General features: G+C 40.6%; 2 protein-coding genes across 4 annotated transcripts in view; both read left to right on the forward strand.

The window, feature by feature from the left end:
- Positions 1-14,089, forward strand: part of cpne1 (copine I) — a 32,662-nt gene extending 18,573 nt beyond the window's left edge. Inside the window, exons 1-16 of one of the 3 annotated variants that reach the window (XM_079680098.1) lie at positions 205-361; positions 3,002-3,130; positions 3,467-3,646; positions 4,486-4,560; positions 4,672-4,743; positions 5,601-5,684; positions 7,094-7,183; positions 7,269-7,367; positions 7,451-7,537; positions 7,897-7,956; positions 8,202-8,335; positions 8,482-8,536; positions 8,677-8,731; positions 10,400-10,533; positions 10,740-10,976; positions 12,063-14,089. In XM_079680098.1, the coding sequence (XP_079536224.1) occupies positions 3,002-3,130; positions 3,467-3,646; positions 4,486-4,560; positions 4,672-4,743; positions 5,601-5,684; positions 7,094-7,183; positions 7,269-7,367; positions 7,451-7,537; positions 7,897-7,956; positions 8,202-8,335; positions 8,482-8,536; positions 8,677-8,731; positions 10,400-10,533; positions 10,740-10,976; positions 12,063-12,188 (1,617 nt within the window). In that variant the 5' untranslated portion in view covers positions 205-361 and the 3' untranslated portion in view covers positions 12,189-14,089. Of the gene's footprint in view, positions 1-204; positions 362-3,001; positions 3,131-3,466; positions 3,647-4,485; positions 4,561-4,671; positions 4,744-5,600; positions 5,685-7,093; positions 7,184-7,268; positions 7,368-7,450; positions 7,538-7,896; positions 7,957-8,201; positions 8,336-8,481; positions 8,537-8,676; positions 8,732-10,399; positions 10,534-10,739; positions 10,977-12,062 lie in introns of those variants that run through there. The other 2 variants (XM_079680100.1, XM_079680099.1) reach the window with 2 other exon arrangements.
- Positions 14,090-15,476: 1,387 nt separating this feature from the next.
- Positions 15,477-18,142, forward strand: part of fer1l4 (fer-1 like family member 4) — an 88,059-nt gene continuing 85,393 nt past the window's right edge. Inside the window, 2 exon segments of the mRNA XM_079681568.1 lie at positions 15,477-15,642; positions 17,014-17,069. Of these exon segments, the coding sequence (XP_079537694.1) occupies positions 15,564-15,642; positions 17,014-17,069 (135 nt within the window). The 5' untranslated portion in view covers positions 15,477-15,563.

The raw sequence follows: 18,142 nt of genomic DNA on the forward strand, positions 1-18,142 counted from the left end.
TGCTTGAAATGAACAGTTTAGGAACTGATTTGACTTGTTGTGGTGCCGCTTTTATTTTGAAGGAGTTGGTTCGGGAGTCTTTGTAGTTGCTGCTGTAAACTGGAAAAACGTATAAACCTTAGAGGGCGTGAATGACATTGGAGTTCTCCAATCAGGACACGGATGTGAAGCTGTTTGTCCAATTAGAACGTAGACGTGTAGTTGCTTGGCCAATCAGAGCGTGTATGTCTGTGTGCCGCTCCCTTTTTAGCAAACTGCTAAACGGCGACGAGCTGCTGATTTTTGTTTCAGATACAGTTAAAATACTAACTTTAGCTGTAGTTAATCTTAAAAAGGAGTCTAACGGAGTGTCCAGGTAAAGGTTAGTGCTTTCCCAGGTTTGTTTACTGTTATTCAAAACCTGGCGTTTCCTGTTACGGACTCTGAGTAGTTTTTCCTCCTCCCTGGTGTTTGTTCTTGTGGTCTGAAGAAGATACAAAATATATCGGCGCTGATAAGGTGGTTTACAAAGTTTATATTGACACTGTGTTGTGTTTGTAAGACAGAGAAAGATGACTGGTGTGTTTACTGTTCTGCTTTGGCTGGGGACTGTTTGTACTGCCTCAGCTAACTTCCTTTCAGTCTCACGTGGGTGTTGCCTTCAAGTGCTGATGTTGCCTTTAGGGCCCTGCTCGCTCAGATCATTGAATATGTGAATAAGACAATTACAATTGCATTTCAGTCTCCTGAGAGCTTTTCTTATTTGTTTAGTGAACAGTCATGTCAACAGCAGTAGTTTGGGTTAAGGTGTGTCTGTGTTCAGTTGACTCCTTCGATAGGTGTGTTTGTTATCAGATAGATGTAAAAGTATCCCATGCATGTACTTAAAGAGCCTGTGACACGAGTTTCCCCCATCATCCAAACCCATCAATTTGAGTAAATATTGTCCCCTTGAAAACCGTTACTGAACTGATTTTGGAAATTTGTACTTTGATAACCATTAATCTGCCCTTCAATGTTGACAATTTTCTAGATCTTCTCGGGGATTCTTCAAGTCCCGCCAAATTATGTGTGACGTCATTGCGGGCACAGCGCTCCAGCTGCACCGTTCAGGATCCCAGCATCTGCATGTAAATGCACGATGGGGCACACAGCTGCAAGCTCAGACAGCGATGACAGTTTAATTTTGAACGTGTCTGAGAGCTCTTATGAGGCTGAAGGATCGGTTTATGTTGTATCTGTTAGAAGTTTAGGAATTAGGTGCGTCAATATGGGCGATCATACGGTCATGTAGCCAGTGGTGGACTGGGACTAAAAATCAGCCCGGGACTCTCGACCGGCCCACTTCGGTACCACTAGTAAATTGTCAACGGGGGGAGTGGGGGATGTGCTAGTGACTTATCCGACCGGCCCACTTCGGTACCGGCCCATCGGGATTCGTCCCGATGGCCAGTCCGCCACTGCACTCAGCCCAGCCCAAGTAAACTGTCAACGGGGGGAGCCTCGCTGCGGGGAAACGGTGGACCTAGTGTCCCGATCGGAGTGGGAATAATAATAATAATAATCCGTGCATTTTATCCATTAATTTCCCCAACATTGTGGTAAAAAAAAGCACACGTTTAATCCATGTTGGTGTACTACTACAACCAGTGGTGTAGTGGGGATGTTTTTACTGGAGTGTAAATGATTATGAATCTATTTTGTAGTTTGTTGAATGGACTCTAATTTGGTCTGCATCATATATTGTTAGATAGTTCAGTCTGTCATAATGCATCATATTTATAAACTAGTCTTAATCTGAAAAGTGAATATTGCTGCTGAATAATTGTAGTGGAGGTAAAAGTGCAAAATGTGCCTCTTAAATATAATGGAGTAGAAGTGTAAACTACCTAAAGTAGTTCAACAAACCTCGGGAAAGTCTGGACAAAAAAAGCCAAAGAAAATCAATTCAAATAAATGAGAAACAAAACAAAACCAGGCTGAAAGTAACTTGGATCCGACAGAATGAAACACACATACACCAGGTGCTACTAATGCAGAAGTAGGTTTCCTAAAGAAAGGAAGGGAATGACTACCCCCCCAAATGAAAGTCATGGTGCTGTGCTTGTCAAACCACACAAGTTAAAAAAAACATTTACACACATTAAAATTAAACTACACTGTTGTTCATACATATTGTCAACTGCGGCAGAGAAATATGAGTAAAAGTATAAATAACACAATTTATGACAATGTACAAACACTTGACAAGTCAAAGACAAATATTCATGAAGTTACTTTTATACTTATTAGCAAAATGGACTTGAGGTGTAAAAGTAACCGTACATCTCAGTATTTCATCACTTCCTGCTGTGACACATTCAGGTCACATACCGTATTTTCCAGTGGATGAACACATTCTTTTCAGACGGTTTCTCCTCTACAGAGAGCCCCGCCTCGAATATAACAGTTGTTGATGAAGATTCTCCGAGGCTTTAGCTGTGGTTTAGTACTTGAATTCAGTGTCTGTTGGAGGACTGACTGCCTCCTTTGCATGTTTAAAAGATATGTGACAGTTGGTATGTACGGTAAAAGATGAGATAAGTAAGGAACCGGTTAGCAGAACACTTTATGACTCCAATAAAATGATACTGTCTATTTTCTTACTGTTTGTCACTGTATTATCTCTGGCGAAGCAGTGAACTGACTACAGTGAAAGTCTGCATCTGTAGATATTGGTTTTTATTGTTGGTGTAGAGCTTAATGCAATCACTTGAGTAGTTTATTACGTTGGCATCTTCCCGTTACTGGTTTTGTCCGAGTGCAAAAGCCACAAATGTTTAACTAACTGCCACATGCTTAACACAGAGAAACAAGTACTCCCAACTGACAATCTGTAACAAGAAAATGTTGCAATTTAACAATGATAATCATGGGATTTAGCTTGACAAGTGTTATTAAACCATCAGTCAGATGTCTAAAATCTGATTTAGTTTTCTGTTGCATTGAGTGTGATCTGATGGTCTCTGTCTGTCCCCCTCAGATGACGGACTGTGTCACTAAAGTGGAGCTGTGTGTCTCCTGCACTGACCTGCTGGATAAAGATGTCGGATCAAAGTCTGATCCTTTGTGTGTGCTGCTGCAGAGCACAGGGGGAGACAAATGGACTGAGGTAAGAATCGAAAAGCTGCAAAACAGCTACTGCTTAGTCACAGGCTCCTCCAACAATACAATATATGGAAAAATCAAGATATAACAATCAAATAAGGACATAATAAAACCATCAAAGTAAATCCTATACATGTACAATTGACTACTGTACAGCAGATTACAACTCTGTATAATGCAATAAATACAGTATGTGCTATAAACTAATATAAATGATGACTCAGGAGTTCAACATCCTTATGGCCTTTGAGATAAAACTGTTAAGATCACAATACAGGACACATGTGTCTTTATTTTCTTTCTATAAATGAATCCCTGTCTCGGTCTGTCTCCTCTGCAGCTGGCTCGCACAGAGCGTTTGAATAACACGTCGAGTCCGGCCTTCAGTCAGCGCCTCAAACTGGATTATCACTTTGAGAAAGTGCAGAATCTGAAGCTGGGGGTGTACGATATCGACAACTCCAGCTCGGACCTCGGAGATGATGACTACCTGGGAGGGGTGGAGCTAACTCTGGGACAGGTACGCATCAACACAACTAACACCAGACTCAGTAGAAACACACCTCTTTTCCATTGACTCAGTGGAAACAGATGGGTAAGCTCATCCCAGTGTGTCAGCTCTTCAGACTGTACTGATGCCTTTTTTGTTGATTCACTTTCAGAATATACTTTTGTTGGTTATGCCGGTTTGGAAGCAATGTTCAAGACAGCAACCATCAGACCAGCGATTTATTGGATTAGGCTAAATACATTTCTTATCTTACATCTGACAAACATCCAACTGATTTTTGTATTCAGTCTCTACTTAAACCTTTTTTCCTCTTAAGTTTTCTAGTAAAATGTTTATATATTTAATAACTACTGAAACAAGTAAATAAGTGACACCTTCTCAACCTCTCCATGGTGATGTATCCATGATGTAATCCAAATGTATCTACGACAGTTTTTAACGGATTGCATTTTTATGTTTGAGTAACAACTAATTGTTTGTAACTGCTGTATTAGTGATTACGCTGCACAATATTGTCTTTACTAGATGAGACATTCTGTCTATAAAATGTCAATGAATAGTAAAAAAAAAAAAAAAGGCCTATATCACTTACAAACAAACAATCCATTTTAAATATATTTGCAAACTAGTTTAAATAATTGTTGTTTCATCATAAAATCCAAACAGCAGCCATCTCGTAATTTATTTACTAAATGTTCTCAGGTCCACAGCGTCCTCTGCTGGACAAGCTCTGTAATCACAACACTGCCTCTGGATTGTATGGACTGCATTCACTTGGTGCATTTCTCCATGGTGCTTTTATATTGTGTAGTCACTGACACAGGTCTCTCCTCCTCTGTGTGTTTCAGATAGTTGCCAGTAAGAGTCTGACCAGACCTCTGCAGCTGAAGAAGGGCAAACCTGCAGGCAAAGGAAGCATCACTGTAAGTACTCTGTGTTTGTTCAAATGATTGAACTGATAAATATGTTTCTTATTTGTGACTTCCTGTACACTGTTCTCTGATCATCAGAATGATATTTGTGTGTGTGTGTAGATCACAGCCGAGGAGATAAAGGACAACAGAGCCATTGAGTTGGAGTTTGAGGCTAAAAACCTGGACAAGAAGGTAAACTCTCCTCCTCCTCCTCCTCCTCCTCCTCCTCCTCCTCCTCCTCTTCCCATTTGTATTTATTTTCCTTCTTATCTTCATCTTCTTTCTTATCCTCTTCTCTACCTCCAACTTTTCAGGGCTGTGTTGCTTCATCTCTTCTTGTATCCACCACTAAGTTTATATGTGAAGTCCCTCCTTTGTTTTCAGTAATTCACTAAATCAGGTTGTACCATTTAACACTTAATATAATATAAGGAATGTTCTAGTAAGAAGAGACAATAAATACATAAGTATATGAATACAAAAAAAAGAAGTAAAAATGCTCAGTGATGGAAATGGGTCTATATCTCTCCTTTCATTCACACTTTCTGAAGTTACAGTAATGTGACTTTATAAATATTCGGGTCTCCAGCCGAAACCCCCCCCCCCCTGTAAGAAATATATATGCACTGTGTTTTGAAAATGTATACTCTTTTAAAGCTTGTTCCATCACCGTGATGAGACAACATTACAGTCAGGACAGTTTCCCGCAGACAGTTTATTGTTTTTGAGCCCAATAATGTTTATTTATAACCACTTAAATAAGTGCAGGGCTGACTCCTTTGATGGAAGACTAAAGTGACTATACCTTTACTTTTTGTTATGCACATCCATACTTATAAAGTTCATTGTAGTTTAGAAACCTGGTTACCCATACATATAAGTGGCAGACTAAATCTGCTTTCTCCTCATTAATATTTCTATAATCCCATACCCTGATTACTGGTAAGGGGTTTCCCATTTAGCATCTCTGCTTACTGGAGAAACAAGGCTGTGATTCAGACACTTCAAAAATGTAAACACACTGAATGACATGTCTTTTCTCTATTCAGGATACGTTTGGGAAGTCTGATCCATTCTTGGAGTTTTTCAAAAAAGCAGACGATGGGAAGTGGCAGCTGGTCCACCGAACAGAGGTACACACACACACACACACACACACACACACACACACACACACACACACACACACACACACACCAACCAGGGCTCGACATTAAGGACTGCCCGATGGCCCGGGCTCATCTAGTATTTAGCTCGGGCCATGAAGCCTCACCTGCTGGTTGCCCGATCGGGTAATCTATTATACCAGTATCATGCAGCTCGCGGATCCAGTAATGAGTGACCCGACAGTAAAACTAAACATATCTATAACTAGTTTAGGTAGTTTGAGAGGTAATTAAAATAGCTACGTGTGATATTCTAACCTGAAGTGTGTGTTTTGTTCCGCTCACCGCTGCATGTGATCATGCAGAGCTGCGTGTCGACTCTTCAGCAGCAGCTGATCTCTCTCTCCCGTCAGATTAGACTTCACTCGCGTTTATGTCCATATCGATCAGATCCAGCTAGTTTTAGCTAATGATATGACTACCTGCTTATTAAAAGACACTGTGACCTAAACAATAAGTGTCGCTATGCAACTGGGTGAGGCCACAAAGTATAGCGCAGCATTATGCATTTGTTTACATGCCCACCGGAACCCCGAGGCATTAGCAACAGATCAACGCACAATCAACCCATACAGCACATCTTTTTCTCCACATTAAGTGTTACACATTAGAATTGACTACTCTTGTCTGTCACATACTCTTCTTGTCTGTCACATAAGTGGCGCAACTGAAGCGGTATTGCGCTAAAGGGAAATTATTTTGACCGGACATTTTGACCAAAGAGATTTAGATTTGCTTACTAACGGGAACTCTGACGTCGCCATTGTGTGTGCTTCGCTGATGCACTCGGCTGCTCGGTCAGCTTCTGGATGAGGAGGCATTCCTTCGACCAACTTACAGTAGATAACATTACAAACATTTTTAACAGGGGCCATAATAGCGTAAATAATGTTTGTTTTGGCAGTTATAAATGAATTTAATGTTTTCTACTTTTTTACATCTGGGAAGGCATTTGCCTTCAACAGATGGAAAGTGTCTTGACTAACAACTTAAGTATTTATTATAGCTATGCAGGGCATGCAAGCGAGCAAACACAAACAAGTGAAATGAAGAATACAATTGAAATTGTAATATTGTGGTGGTTCATCTTATAATTCAGTCTATAGAATGCACCAGACAGCATCTAAGACCTGCAAAAATCTAAATGTTCTAGGGGGAGGCCCCCCAAACCCTTCGTGCGTCATTTCGTCCGCGCGCATTTTTCAGGGCAATCTCTATTGGGCTCAGGGCCATCTGTAAATTAGCTTAGATGGCCCACAGGGGCATCTCCCAAAATCCTTAATGTCATGCACTGCACACACACACATACACACACTATGATGTCATTTAAATTCAAACTATGGTGACAAATGGCTAATGTGTGTCATTGTGTGTAGGTGGTGAAGAACAATCTGAGTCCCTCGTGGAAGAAGTTCACCGTCGCCCTGCAGACGTTCTGCGGCTCCGACCTGGAAAGACCACTGAAGGTTCGACCAATCAGAATCCACCTTCAGTCAAAACAGCCCATCAAATCTGTAACAGTTAACATGAGCTCTGCTCCCCCCTCTGCAGGTGGATTGCTCTGACTATGACAGCGACGGCACTCATGATCTGATTGGTTCTTTCACCACTAAAGTCTCCGAGCTGATGAAAGCTGCAGGTGGTTCCCCGGTGAGCTCAGGGAATATAATATTATTTATGTTATATTCGAACGCTTCAGAGGTTTTTAATGTGTCTGGTGAATTGTCCTCCAGGTGTCGTTTGACTGCATCCACCCCGACAAACAGAAGAAGAAGAAGAGCTACAAGAACTCTGGAGTCGTATCTTTGAAGAACAGCAAGGTAAAGACCACATTACCCAGAGTTCCCTTCTTTGTAAACCATAAAGGGGGAGTCCTTCCAAAGTTTTCCTTTTACCTATAGTGCTGGTTTGAAAATACTGGTGTCGACTCTGAATCTGAGAAAGTACCAAAGCTGTCATATAAATGCAGTGGAGTAAAAAGTAAATACTTTTCAAAGTCATCCTCAACTACAGCACTAAATGTACTTGATTACATCCCACATCTTGATTCAGAGAATTTTTCCCAGATTATGTAAATGCCTTTGTCTGCAGTGGTATTTTGTGCCGTGAAAAACATATATAAACTAGCCATGCTTTACTTCTGCGATTGTTTCTTGAATGTTTCACTGTGTGTTTGCAGATGTTAACTCAGTACACCTTCTTGGACTATGTGATGGGCGGCTGCCAGATCAACTTCACTGTATGTTTACATCAATACATGCACATTTTAATCCACCAATTACAGTCAAGTCCACATCATTAATATATATATATAAAAAAATCTAACTTATTAAATGTTGTGTTTTTTAGCTGATAAGATGATTGCTATCAGGACCTTTTATTAACTGTGATGGATACAGACGTTTCAGTTATCAGTCATAATCCCTTCCTTGATCTGTTCTATACCGATGTATTTGAAGAATGGATGAATGTGTGACACTGCAGGTGGGGGTCGACTTCACCGGCTCTAACGGAGACCCTCGCACGCCCAACTCTCTCCACTACATGAGTCAAGACGGGCTGAACCAGTACCTGTCGGCTCTGTGGTCCGTGGGTAACGTGGTGCAGGACTACGACACGTGAGTACACACTCACACAAACCTGTGGAAAAAACTACGCAATCAAAAATATGCACATTCTGAAACAAAAACTCTGAATCCTGGTAGAAAAATATAATATGCTATTATTTATGTGACTCAGTGTTTTTTCTCTTTTCCTGTTTCAGTGATAAACTCTTCCCAGCGTTCGGTTTTGGAGCCAAACTGCCTCCAGACTACCAGGTAAGCAGCCAATCACAACAACGCAGATTAAATCAGTTTTTATAAAATTGAATGTTGAAATAACAGCATCAGGTTTTTCTAGCAGCCAATCAGACCTGTAGATTGCTTTTGTTTAATTATCTGTTGTATTGATCTTTCAGACTGCAAATCATGAGTTCGCCCTCAACTTCAACCCCGCCAACCCCTTCTGCCAAGGTATTCACACGCAGTTACAGCCCTGTACTCTAAATCTTTCACTATCTCTTGTTTATAGTTTAAAGTTCTGAAGTTGAAATACTCCTTATGCAAATACATGGTACCAAGGACTAATGTTATTTGTGACAAATTGACAATATGAAATGATAAGTACTGATATTATGATACTAAAGAAGCATTTCAGTGTTGTTGCTAGTCCAGGTGGAGCTAGTTTTTACTACTTTCATTTGTATAAAACTGTAAGGATTGTAACTAATTGGTCCCCAACCTAATGGTCACACCCTCTTTGAAAAGGAGACAAAAAAAATGTGGGTAATTTAGTCATTCAGGAGGAAAGAAGAAATAAAAGAATTTTTCCCTGATCTTTGCTTTTCGGTGAAATAAATGCTTCTGAAAATGTGTTCAGATAAATTACCATAATGATTTGAGCAATTTAAGGTCAGATTATCTCTATGGCAGTTGTGTGGTAGCTGAATTGGGTTTTGGAGAAGGCGTCTCCTTCAATCGATATTGTTAAGCACAAGTACACACCATAGGCGGCGCTTGAGGCTCAGGTTTGGGAAGGCTAAATAACTTTTTTTACCTGACGCTGCCCGCCTCCTGCGCGTCTATAGAAAAGAGATCAACTCAGTGAAAGCACCGCCTGCTGACCAATCAGAGCTCAGTGCGCGGAGTTTAAATCTATCAAGTCATATCACAGGATAAAGGAAATACAGTTTAAACTGCCGTATGCAGAGAAGACGCCGACGTGTCGCACTTTATCATTCATATAATATCATAATATATCACATTTCCTTATCTGAGTCAGCTTCTCGAGCCGTATCTGGCCGTGCATCACCTACATTGTCACATAGGCTACTGTAGGCAGAAGTATTATTTTAAGCAACACATTAAGTTGACTAAACACTCGAGTCAGATCCACTCGTGTCTTAGATGGGGCATTGATATAATAAAACTGTTGTACGCTTTCAAAGACTCAGTAGTTATTTTTAAACCAGTTGTTCTATATTCACCTTGCAACTATGTGGCTTGTATCCTGGATTATAAGTTTAAGTCATGGATGTATAAAGTTCATATTTGTCTAATATTAGTTTACTTTTCATTAATGAAGTATGACGCTGCGCTGTCAGTACACTTGTCCCTATTTGTGATTGGTCAAATGTTGCTAACCCCGCCCCTTTCACGTGAACGCGCTCTCAGCTGGAGAGAGATACACTGGCTTGATTTACCGACTTGATAACCAGCTTCGTAGGACCACTTGGCGAGATCTCGTTTGTTAGGGTTAGTTAAGATAACTCAAACATATCCAGGGTCTGTTGAACTGGCTTCGTAGTACAGGCCACAGGTGGCTGCATAGCAGCGCTAATGTCAAAGACACAAACATTATATTTTTATTTTACCAGGATGCAGTGACACAAATATTTGGGAAGGCCTAGCCTTCCCTAGCCTACAGTACCCGCCGCCCCTGGTACACACATTATAAAATATCCCTGGTTCTTCTTATTTCCCTGGGTAACTACAGCAGAGTTTGACAAGAACTACAGAGAATTCCTGTAATCAACCCGAACTTGATAACCTGATTTACTGTTTCTATATTTCCCTAGATTGTCTCAGCTGCTCGACATATGACTAAATATTTTCCTCTCTGTTAAACCTCTTCTCTGTCAGGTGTCCAGGGCATCGTGGAGGCCTACAGGATGGTCCTGCCTCAGCTGAGACTCTCTGGACCCACAAACTTCTCCCCCCTCATCAACCACGTCGCTGGCATCGCCTCCCAAGCAGCACAGAGCAACAACGCCGCTGTGAGGACACACACACACACACACACACACACACACACACACACACACACACACACACACACACACACACACACACACACACACACACACACACACACACACACACACACACACACACACACACACACACACACACACACACACACACACACACACACACACACACACACAAACACACACTCATCTCCGTCTGTATCTCTCTGCAGCAATACTTCGTCCTCCTCATCCTCACTGACGGTGAGATCACTGACTTCGACCAGACGAAGGACGCCATCGTGCGGGCGTCGCGGCTGCCCCTGTCCGTCATCATCGTGGGGGTGGGCCCGGCTGACTTCAAGGCCATGGAGCTGCTGGACGGGGACGACGGCGTGCTGAGGTCCACGGTGGGGGAGGCCGTCGCCAGGGACATCGTCCAGTTTGTCCCCTTCAGAAACTTCAAAGATGTAAGTGTGTGTGTGTGTGTGTGTGTGTGTGTGTGTGTGTGTGTGTGTGTGTGTGTGTGTGTGTGTGTGTGTGTGTGTGTGTGTGTGTGTGTGTGTGGAAATAAACAACAACAAAGCAGCAACCACAAGGATTCACCCTTTGTGGCACTTCTGGTCTGTAGCTCTAGAGGTATTTCCCCCTGCTAACTTTTCTTCGTCACTGCCTCCAGCTGGGTAAAAATGAAATAGACACTTTAATTAATTGTGGCTTGAATGTGATACCCTGCTCAAGAGTGAAATGCACGCTAGTATTGTCGACCAAAGGAAAACAATGATTGCTGGCCCTCTGAACGAGTAGGGAAAAAAACAAGTCAGATGATATAGGCAGGTGTAATACACAGAAAGTGTTGTTTTTTATTTAAACAAAAATAAAAATGGTCCAGTGGTTTGTCTTGCCAACAAATTATGATCTAAATCTCTGGCTTGTGTTCTGGCAAATGTATGACTTTATTATCTCAGATAATATTCAAGTTTTGTTTCATGTGCATTTAAGTAAAGGTATTATTTTTCTATAGTGGCCTTAATCTGTTGTGTATCAGTATCTGTTAGCCCTTTGTGATCAAAACTACTGAGAACAATGAAAGCGAAGGAACTAACCGTCACCTTTTTGCATTCGAGCTGTTTCTGAGAAAATATAAAGATTAGACAGACAATCAATTAAAAAACAACGGCAACATTTAAAAAGCACGTTTTAAAACTGGGATCGTCTTGTTGCTCTCTGTATTCACTGTGGACACTCTGGAGTTTGTGTTGGATGTGTTGCTGAGGTCTCCTATGAGCTCCAGAAACATTTTAGCATAAAAAGTTGTTTTATTGTTGTATTAATATGTGTCATATTGTTTATGTTTAAGTAAAATGTATCCGAATGGGACAAATAGATGGACTGAAGTGAACCTATTGGAAGCACATTGGTAAGCTCCAACCAGAACAGGAAGAACTGTTACAGTTGCTTCAATGATCACCTGGAACCTGTTGATTTGAGACAGACTTATTAGCACTTCCTCTGACATCACAGTCAGTCACTAACATCTCTCTGTCTCTCTGCAGGCTCCACAGGCGTCTCTGGCTCAGTCTGTCCTCGCTGAGGTTCCTAACCAGCTGGTTTCTTATTTCAAAATGAGAGGCTTCGACCCCCCTAAACCCCCAGCCAAAGCTGCGGCCCCCAAATCCTAAACCTGGCAGCCTCAAAGTCTCAACGCCACCCCTGCACTCCCCACACCCACCTTTTAAAGCTGAAGGCCCACCCTCATCTCATTCCAGGGTCACACCACTCTTCAGGGTCCAACCTACTGTGTTGCTAGCCAATCATAACGAAGCATTCAGCTGTCAGCCAACCAGAATGCCACAGCAGTTGTTCCCCAGTTAAACAATTATATTTTTTCATACTTTTCTCTTCATAGGTGTAATGATGATGTAGTTTAGAATAGATGATTGACTTTGATTCCCTCTGCTGCTTGCACACTCTCTACGCAAATCACATGTTAACTCGCTTGTGTTTAACAATCACAGAGCCTGATTAGCTTCAGGCATTGATACTTAGCACTTTGTTCTTGCACTCAATGCTGGAGAATGTTATCATGAATGATAATATATTTGTTATCATAGCTTTACTAATACAGCCTTAATATAAAACCTTACTATTGCCTTACTGTAGTTTTAGCGCTTCAGCTTTATTGCTTCCAGACTGTTCTGTCACGACTCTCAGTGCCACCATCTTGGCTCCAAATTGTGAATGTACCATAAAGGCGTATTTTAAAGTGTAAACAACTCTTTCCCACGTAGGGTTTTATTGTTGGAATGTACACAAGGAATTGAAAACTCTCCCTCTTTGCCTTCTTTGCCTCATCGATTAACGGGGCTCTTTTTCTGTAACGGGAAGAGTTTCCACAAATGCTATGGTTGCTTCTTCCAGCACCATTTATGCTACCATGGCATTAGGACCAGGTAATAACAAAAGTGCTGTCCTCTTCATGTTTTGGTTCCTTCCTTGGTGAGCATGGGACCTGAGCATCACACTGAGAGTCTGACTGAATCTGATCTGCTTATTAACCAAAGATGTTCTTCTAAAAACATGCACGCTCCTATTGTCAAATTGTGTCAAAACTCATGTTCACTGCAGAAAAACCACAGTTAATGTTACTTTGCCAACTAAATAGTTTTTTGCCAACGCTTCCTCTACAGAAACTTCACTTAGACATTTTTGCTGTTTTTCTTCAGGGTCCATTTTATTAAAGTGATTTTGTATATTTGTTGCGCTGATACTTTTTTCAACTTAAGCGACAAGATTTATTCTTCATTTAAATAAAAAGATGTGGGATAATAGCTGGCTAGTTAAGGAAGTCAGAGAAAAATGTTTTGTCAAACATTTGACAAATCCTTCTGCCTCTGAGGTGCCATCAGTGTCGGCTGTTTGGATCAAATTGTTTTCAGTTTTCCCATAATGACAACATAATAAGGTTTTAAATTGTAACATTTGAGAATTGAAACAGTCGGAATAGAACTTGAAATATCTAATGAAGTGGACCATGATGTCAGAGTTTGTGTTTAATGTCATTTGCCAAACTGCAGCAGATTCTGTAACTTGAAGTCTGTCCCTGTCAGGCTGCCATGACGTCTTTTTGTATTCTTCTACATTGCCAGTGACTTGTTTAATGTCTGTTTCTATTTGAAGGGAACCTTTGTTTTCACATGTTTGGTTTAAAGTGGTGAAAGAGGTTTCTAATGGTAGAAACTTTGGCCAACATCATGGAGTTTTCATTTTAACCAGACTGTTGGTGGAATAAAGTGAAAGCAATCATAGAAATCAGAGAGAATTACAAGGCTGCGTTATCTTTGCTACACGGCTCACTGTGAATACTTTTTATATCGTTTTTTGTATCTGTTAAACGTTTCTTTTTCTGCTTACATCCTTGTTGATCCACATCATGTGATCACCAGCCCCACCGCTCACTTATTCACACAACTGCTTAAACCAACCAGTATAACTAAAACCAGTATAACCAGTTACTCTATATCATGTCTGTATGAGCACTGCCTGGTAGAAAACAATAATAAAAACATATTTCGGAAAATAATGTGTTTACTTTGTTTCAGGAGGAAAGGGAGAAAAATAAATAATGATTGTGATTTCTCTCCTGGTTATGACTGTGGAACACGTGGGCGAGATTCAGGATACATTTTCTTTAGTACTTTTTTCTGTGAAAACAGCTGGACAAATGTTTTTTTAATTGATATTTATATTATATTAGTGTTCGATGTTTAATCGTGTTGATTTTTACTTAAAGGTGGGGTAGGTAAGTTTGAGAAACCGGCTCGAGATACACTTTTTGTTATATTCCATGGAATGCTCTTAACATCCCGATAGAAATGAATATCTTAAGTGCTTTGACAATAAATCCATAAAATGTAATCTGTGGAAGCCTTAGCGCTGTAAAAAGCACGACCAATCATCTGAGCCGGCTCGGCTAAAATAACTGGATGTCCTACCTGCCTGTCAGCCTTCCATCTGTGCACAAACTTATCTCATGCCCTCATTGGTCGTTCGTGTGTTTTGGAGGAGGGGCTCTGTAAGGAAATGGCTGATTTTTTGCGGCTGTGTATTTTCAAATTCTAGCGCACTCGAGCTGGTTTCTCCAAAACGACCTACCCCAGCTTTAAGTGGCAATTAAAAAAACATTTATACCCAAAATACATTATATTAATGAATTGCATAATAATGATCAGTCACAGGAACGAAGCAAGTACTTTTACATCAAGCACCTTTGGATCATGATTTTACTTTATAAGACTTTACAAACAGGGTTTTACTGGTAGGATTGTGTTACATTATTTTATTGGTATTGATAATTTGAACATTTTCTCATCTGTCCTAGAGCAACAAACAACTTCATGTTATATTAAATCATACTTTACTGTAACACCAGGGACAATTAATGCTTTAATTTGACTTAACTACAAGACCGTTGCTTCTTCTCTACAGCCTATAGATATAACTGTCCCAGATATGGCTTCCAGATATGTGGAAAACTAAAATGTTGGGCTCATGATGTCCCCAGGTTAAAGTTAAAAGTAAAGTTTGTTGTACTTCGTGTTTTCTTGTCCTTTTCTTGCTTCTAGCTCGATTTCCCTCCAGAGAAACAGCAGTCATCACATATAGCCTACAGACTTCATTTATAAATGAATAACTTTAATTAAATACTTTGATAACATCTGATTTGGTTAAGAGTAGTTTTCATATTGTTATACTGAGTTGACTGGGCTAAGTGTGTGTTTCAGTGTGTGTATTTTCTGAGAAGGAAACTAGTTGAGCAACTCTATTTGCTTTCTCAAACATTAGAAGACCTGCCCTAACACACACACACACACACACACACACACACACACACACACACACACACACACACACTCAGGTACCAACCTTGGACAGAAAACACACACAGCAGTTAGTTTCCAACAGTCGAAGAGAGCAGAGGAGAGGACTACAGTGAGACATGATGTAGAGAGACAGACAGCTGAACACAGACAGGTGTACAGACAGACAGGATCGTCATGTCCATCAGTGTGAATCTGAAGAAGATCTCCAACCTGCCGGGACGATCTGACAGAAAGGTGGAACTGTGCTTCAGAGGTAAGTAACTCACATTCATTCTTGAGGTTATTGAAATTTACTTGAGTTTTTCCAGTTCATGTTAATTTTTATACTTCAGCTCCAACTCAATTCATCAACTGAACTTTGCTTGTTTAGATTATCAATATAAAATATTAACTAATAAATATGATGTAATAATATAATAAAAAAATACCCTGCCTGAGGAAATACAGCATGATGTCAGTTGCTTCTGTTATTGCAAAGCCTTCCGTGATGTTATCTGATTCTAGCGTTGTTTCTGTTTAACTTCTACCATTTAAAAAAAAAAGAGTAATTTGTTAAGCAATTTTTACTGTGTTTTAAGTTGTTTTTTTAGCTGGCTGTTTAGATGACGATGTCACTTTATTGATCCCTTCAGAGAAAACACAAAGAGTAGATTAAGTTATAAAAGTTAGCCCCACCTTTAATGCTTTTACTGAAGTACAGATCTGAGTACTTCATCGCCCTCTGGACAGTGATGTTAGACACTTTTGAGGCGGCAGTGGCTCAGTCTGTAGGGACTTGGTCTGGGAACCGAAGGGTCGCCGGTTCACATCCTGATCGGACTAAAACAATATATATATGGAGTGAGCTGGTAGCTGGAGAGGGGCCAGTTCACCTCCTGGGCCACTGCCGAGGTGCCCTTGAGCAAGGCACCTAACCTCCAAATTGCTCCCTTGGTGCTGGGTACCTGGCAGCCTCTCTGCTCTGCATGTGGTTGTGTGTGCATGTATATCCTCTGTGTTAATGCATGTATATCCTCCCTGTGTGTGCAAACACCATGGGGAAAGAAATGTCGATGAATAAAGTATGTCTTCTTCTTCAACATAAAAAATACCACACCATAAAAATACTAAATTTTAAGTGAGACTTAAAGTCTAACCTAATTTTCACACGATAAATAAATACTAGGTAGGGTAAGACACAGTATCATTGTTGGATTCAGATTGATCCTGATTTTTGAATGTATTTTATCTTAATATTTCTCAAAATAATACCCTTCACAAAAAAAAAACAAAGACACAATATTTGAATGATACTGGTAACTTTGCAGTATCAGATCATTAATGCAAAACATACATTTTCTCACTTAAGGTTAAGCCACACAGACTTCTTAACGCCTGAGCTTGCAGTCATTTTCTTTTTCTATGTCTTGTATATATTTAAATTGCATTGTTAAGGAACCTGTGACCCAAGTCTTTCATATCATATTTACAGGACATTTGTATATGACATTAAACCTTTTGAATCTTTTGAATCCTTGATTTGTATCACAGCAGTATAAAGATATCAAAACTAGCTCTGAGTACTTCCTCCATCAGTGCTGTTGCAATGGTTAACTGTATGTCTGTCTTCCTGTCTGTCCTCCAGGCTTTACCCACAAAACCAAGGCTCTGCAGTGTGAGAACTTGGCCATCTTCAACGAGGTCAGTAAAACAAACGTCCCTCATCTGATGCAAGGAGCAGGCTAACTTTTTCTTGGCTTAAAGAAATCACAAAGATTTCAGTCAATAGCTAAATATCACATCCATACAGGATTGTGTTTTTGTATATGATCTGACGCTCTTCACCAGAATGAGAGCGTTGCTGTTCTGAGAAACAGAGGAGTCTATTTCTACATGGTTTAACTAACTGGTTACTTTAAATGCATGAGGTTATTGTACAATGGACATTCGACAGACTGTCAGAAATCAGAGGACGGTTAGCTCACATCATAGGGTTTCAGTTAGGGACTAGGGAAATTACCTATTATATTTCACAAAACCAACGTCATTTCAATGCCTTTGCCTTTGAATTTAGCCTGCCAGGCTTTGAAGGATCCCAGCTTCTTTATTCTGCAGCAGGTTTGTGGTCTCTGAGAGTTTCATGGAGAGACCATCCTCGACCTTGCTGAGATCCAGAATGTCAGTGTCCCTCTGAAGGATCTGCTTCTCCAACAGGTCCACCTTCCTCTGGTATTTTTTCCTCTGGTCGTCAAGAGTTGCCAGCATGGTTAGGTCTGAGGCTCTTTCTATCTTCTCTCAATGCCTGGCCACCATCTCCTGCCTGCTCTGGTGCTGAGTGAATTCCATCTTCTCCTCCTTGAGAGGGGAGATTTCTGTCTGAGTCAGACCTTTGCTGTCTATCAGACTTTTGCCGTTTTTAATCCATTACCGTCCATTCATTTAAAGAGATTATTTAGAGTCTTATACTTTCAGTAAATAAGCTGTAGATAGAAAACCATAACAGCATTGCCGACCAACAACTTTTACATCCAAGGTGTGTGTGTGTGTGTGTGTGTGTGTGTGTGTGTGTGTGTGTGTGTGTGTGTGTGTGTGTGTGTGTGTGTGTGTGTGTGTGTGTGTGTGTGTGTGTGTGTGTGTGTGTGTGTGTGTGTGTGTGTGTGTGTGTGTGTGTGTGTGTGTGTGTGTGTGTTACAGCAGGTAGCTGCAGTTTTTTGTTTGCTTCAGATTGAAACTATTTTAATGGAGCTGATAGGAAACTGCACCACTCCTACAGT

Source organism: Notothenia rossii (genome assembly GCF_949606895.1).
Source record: "Notothenia rossii genome assembly, chromosome: 5".
Lineage (NCBI taxonomy): Eukaryota > Metazoa > Chordata > Actinopteri > Perciformes > Nototheniidae > Notothenia > Notothenia rossii.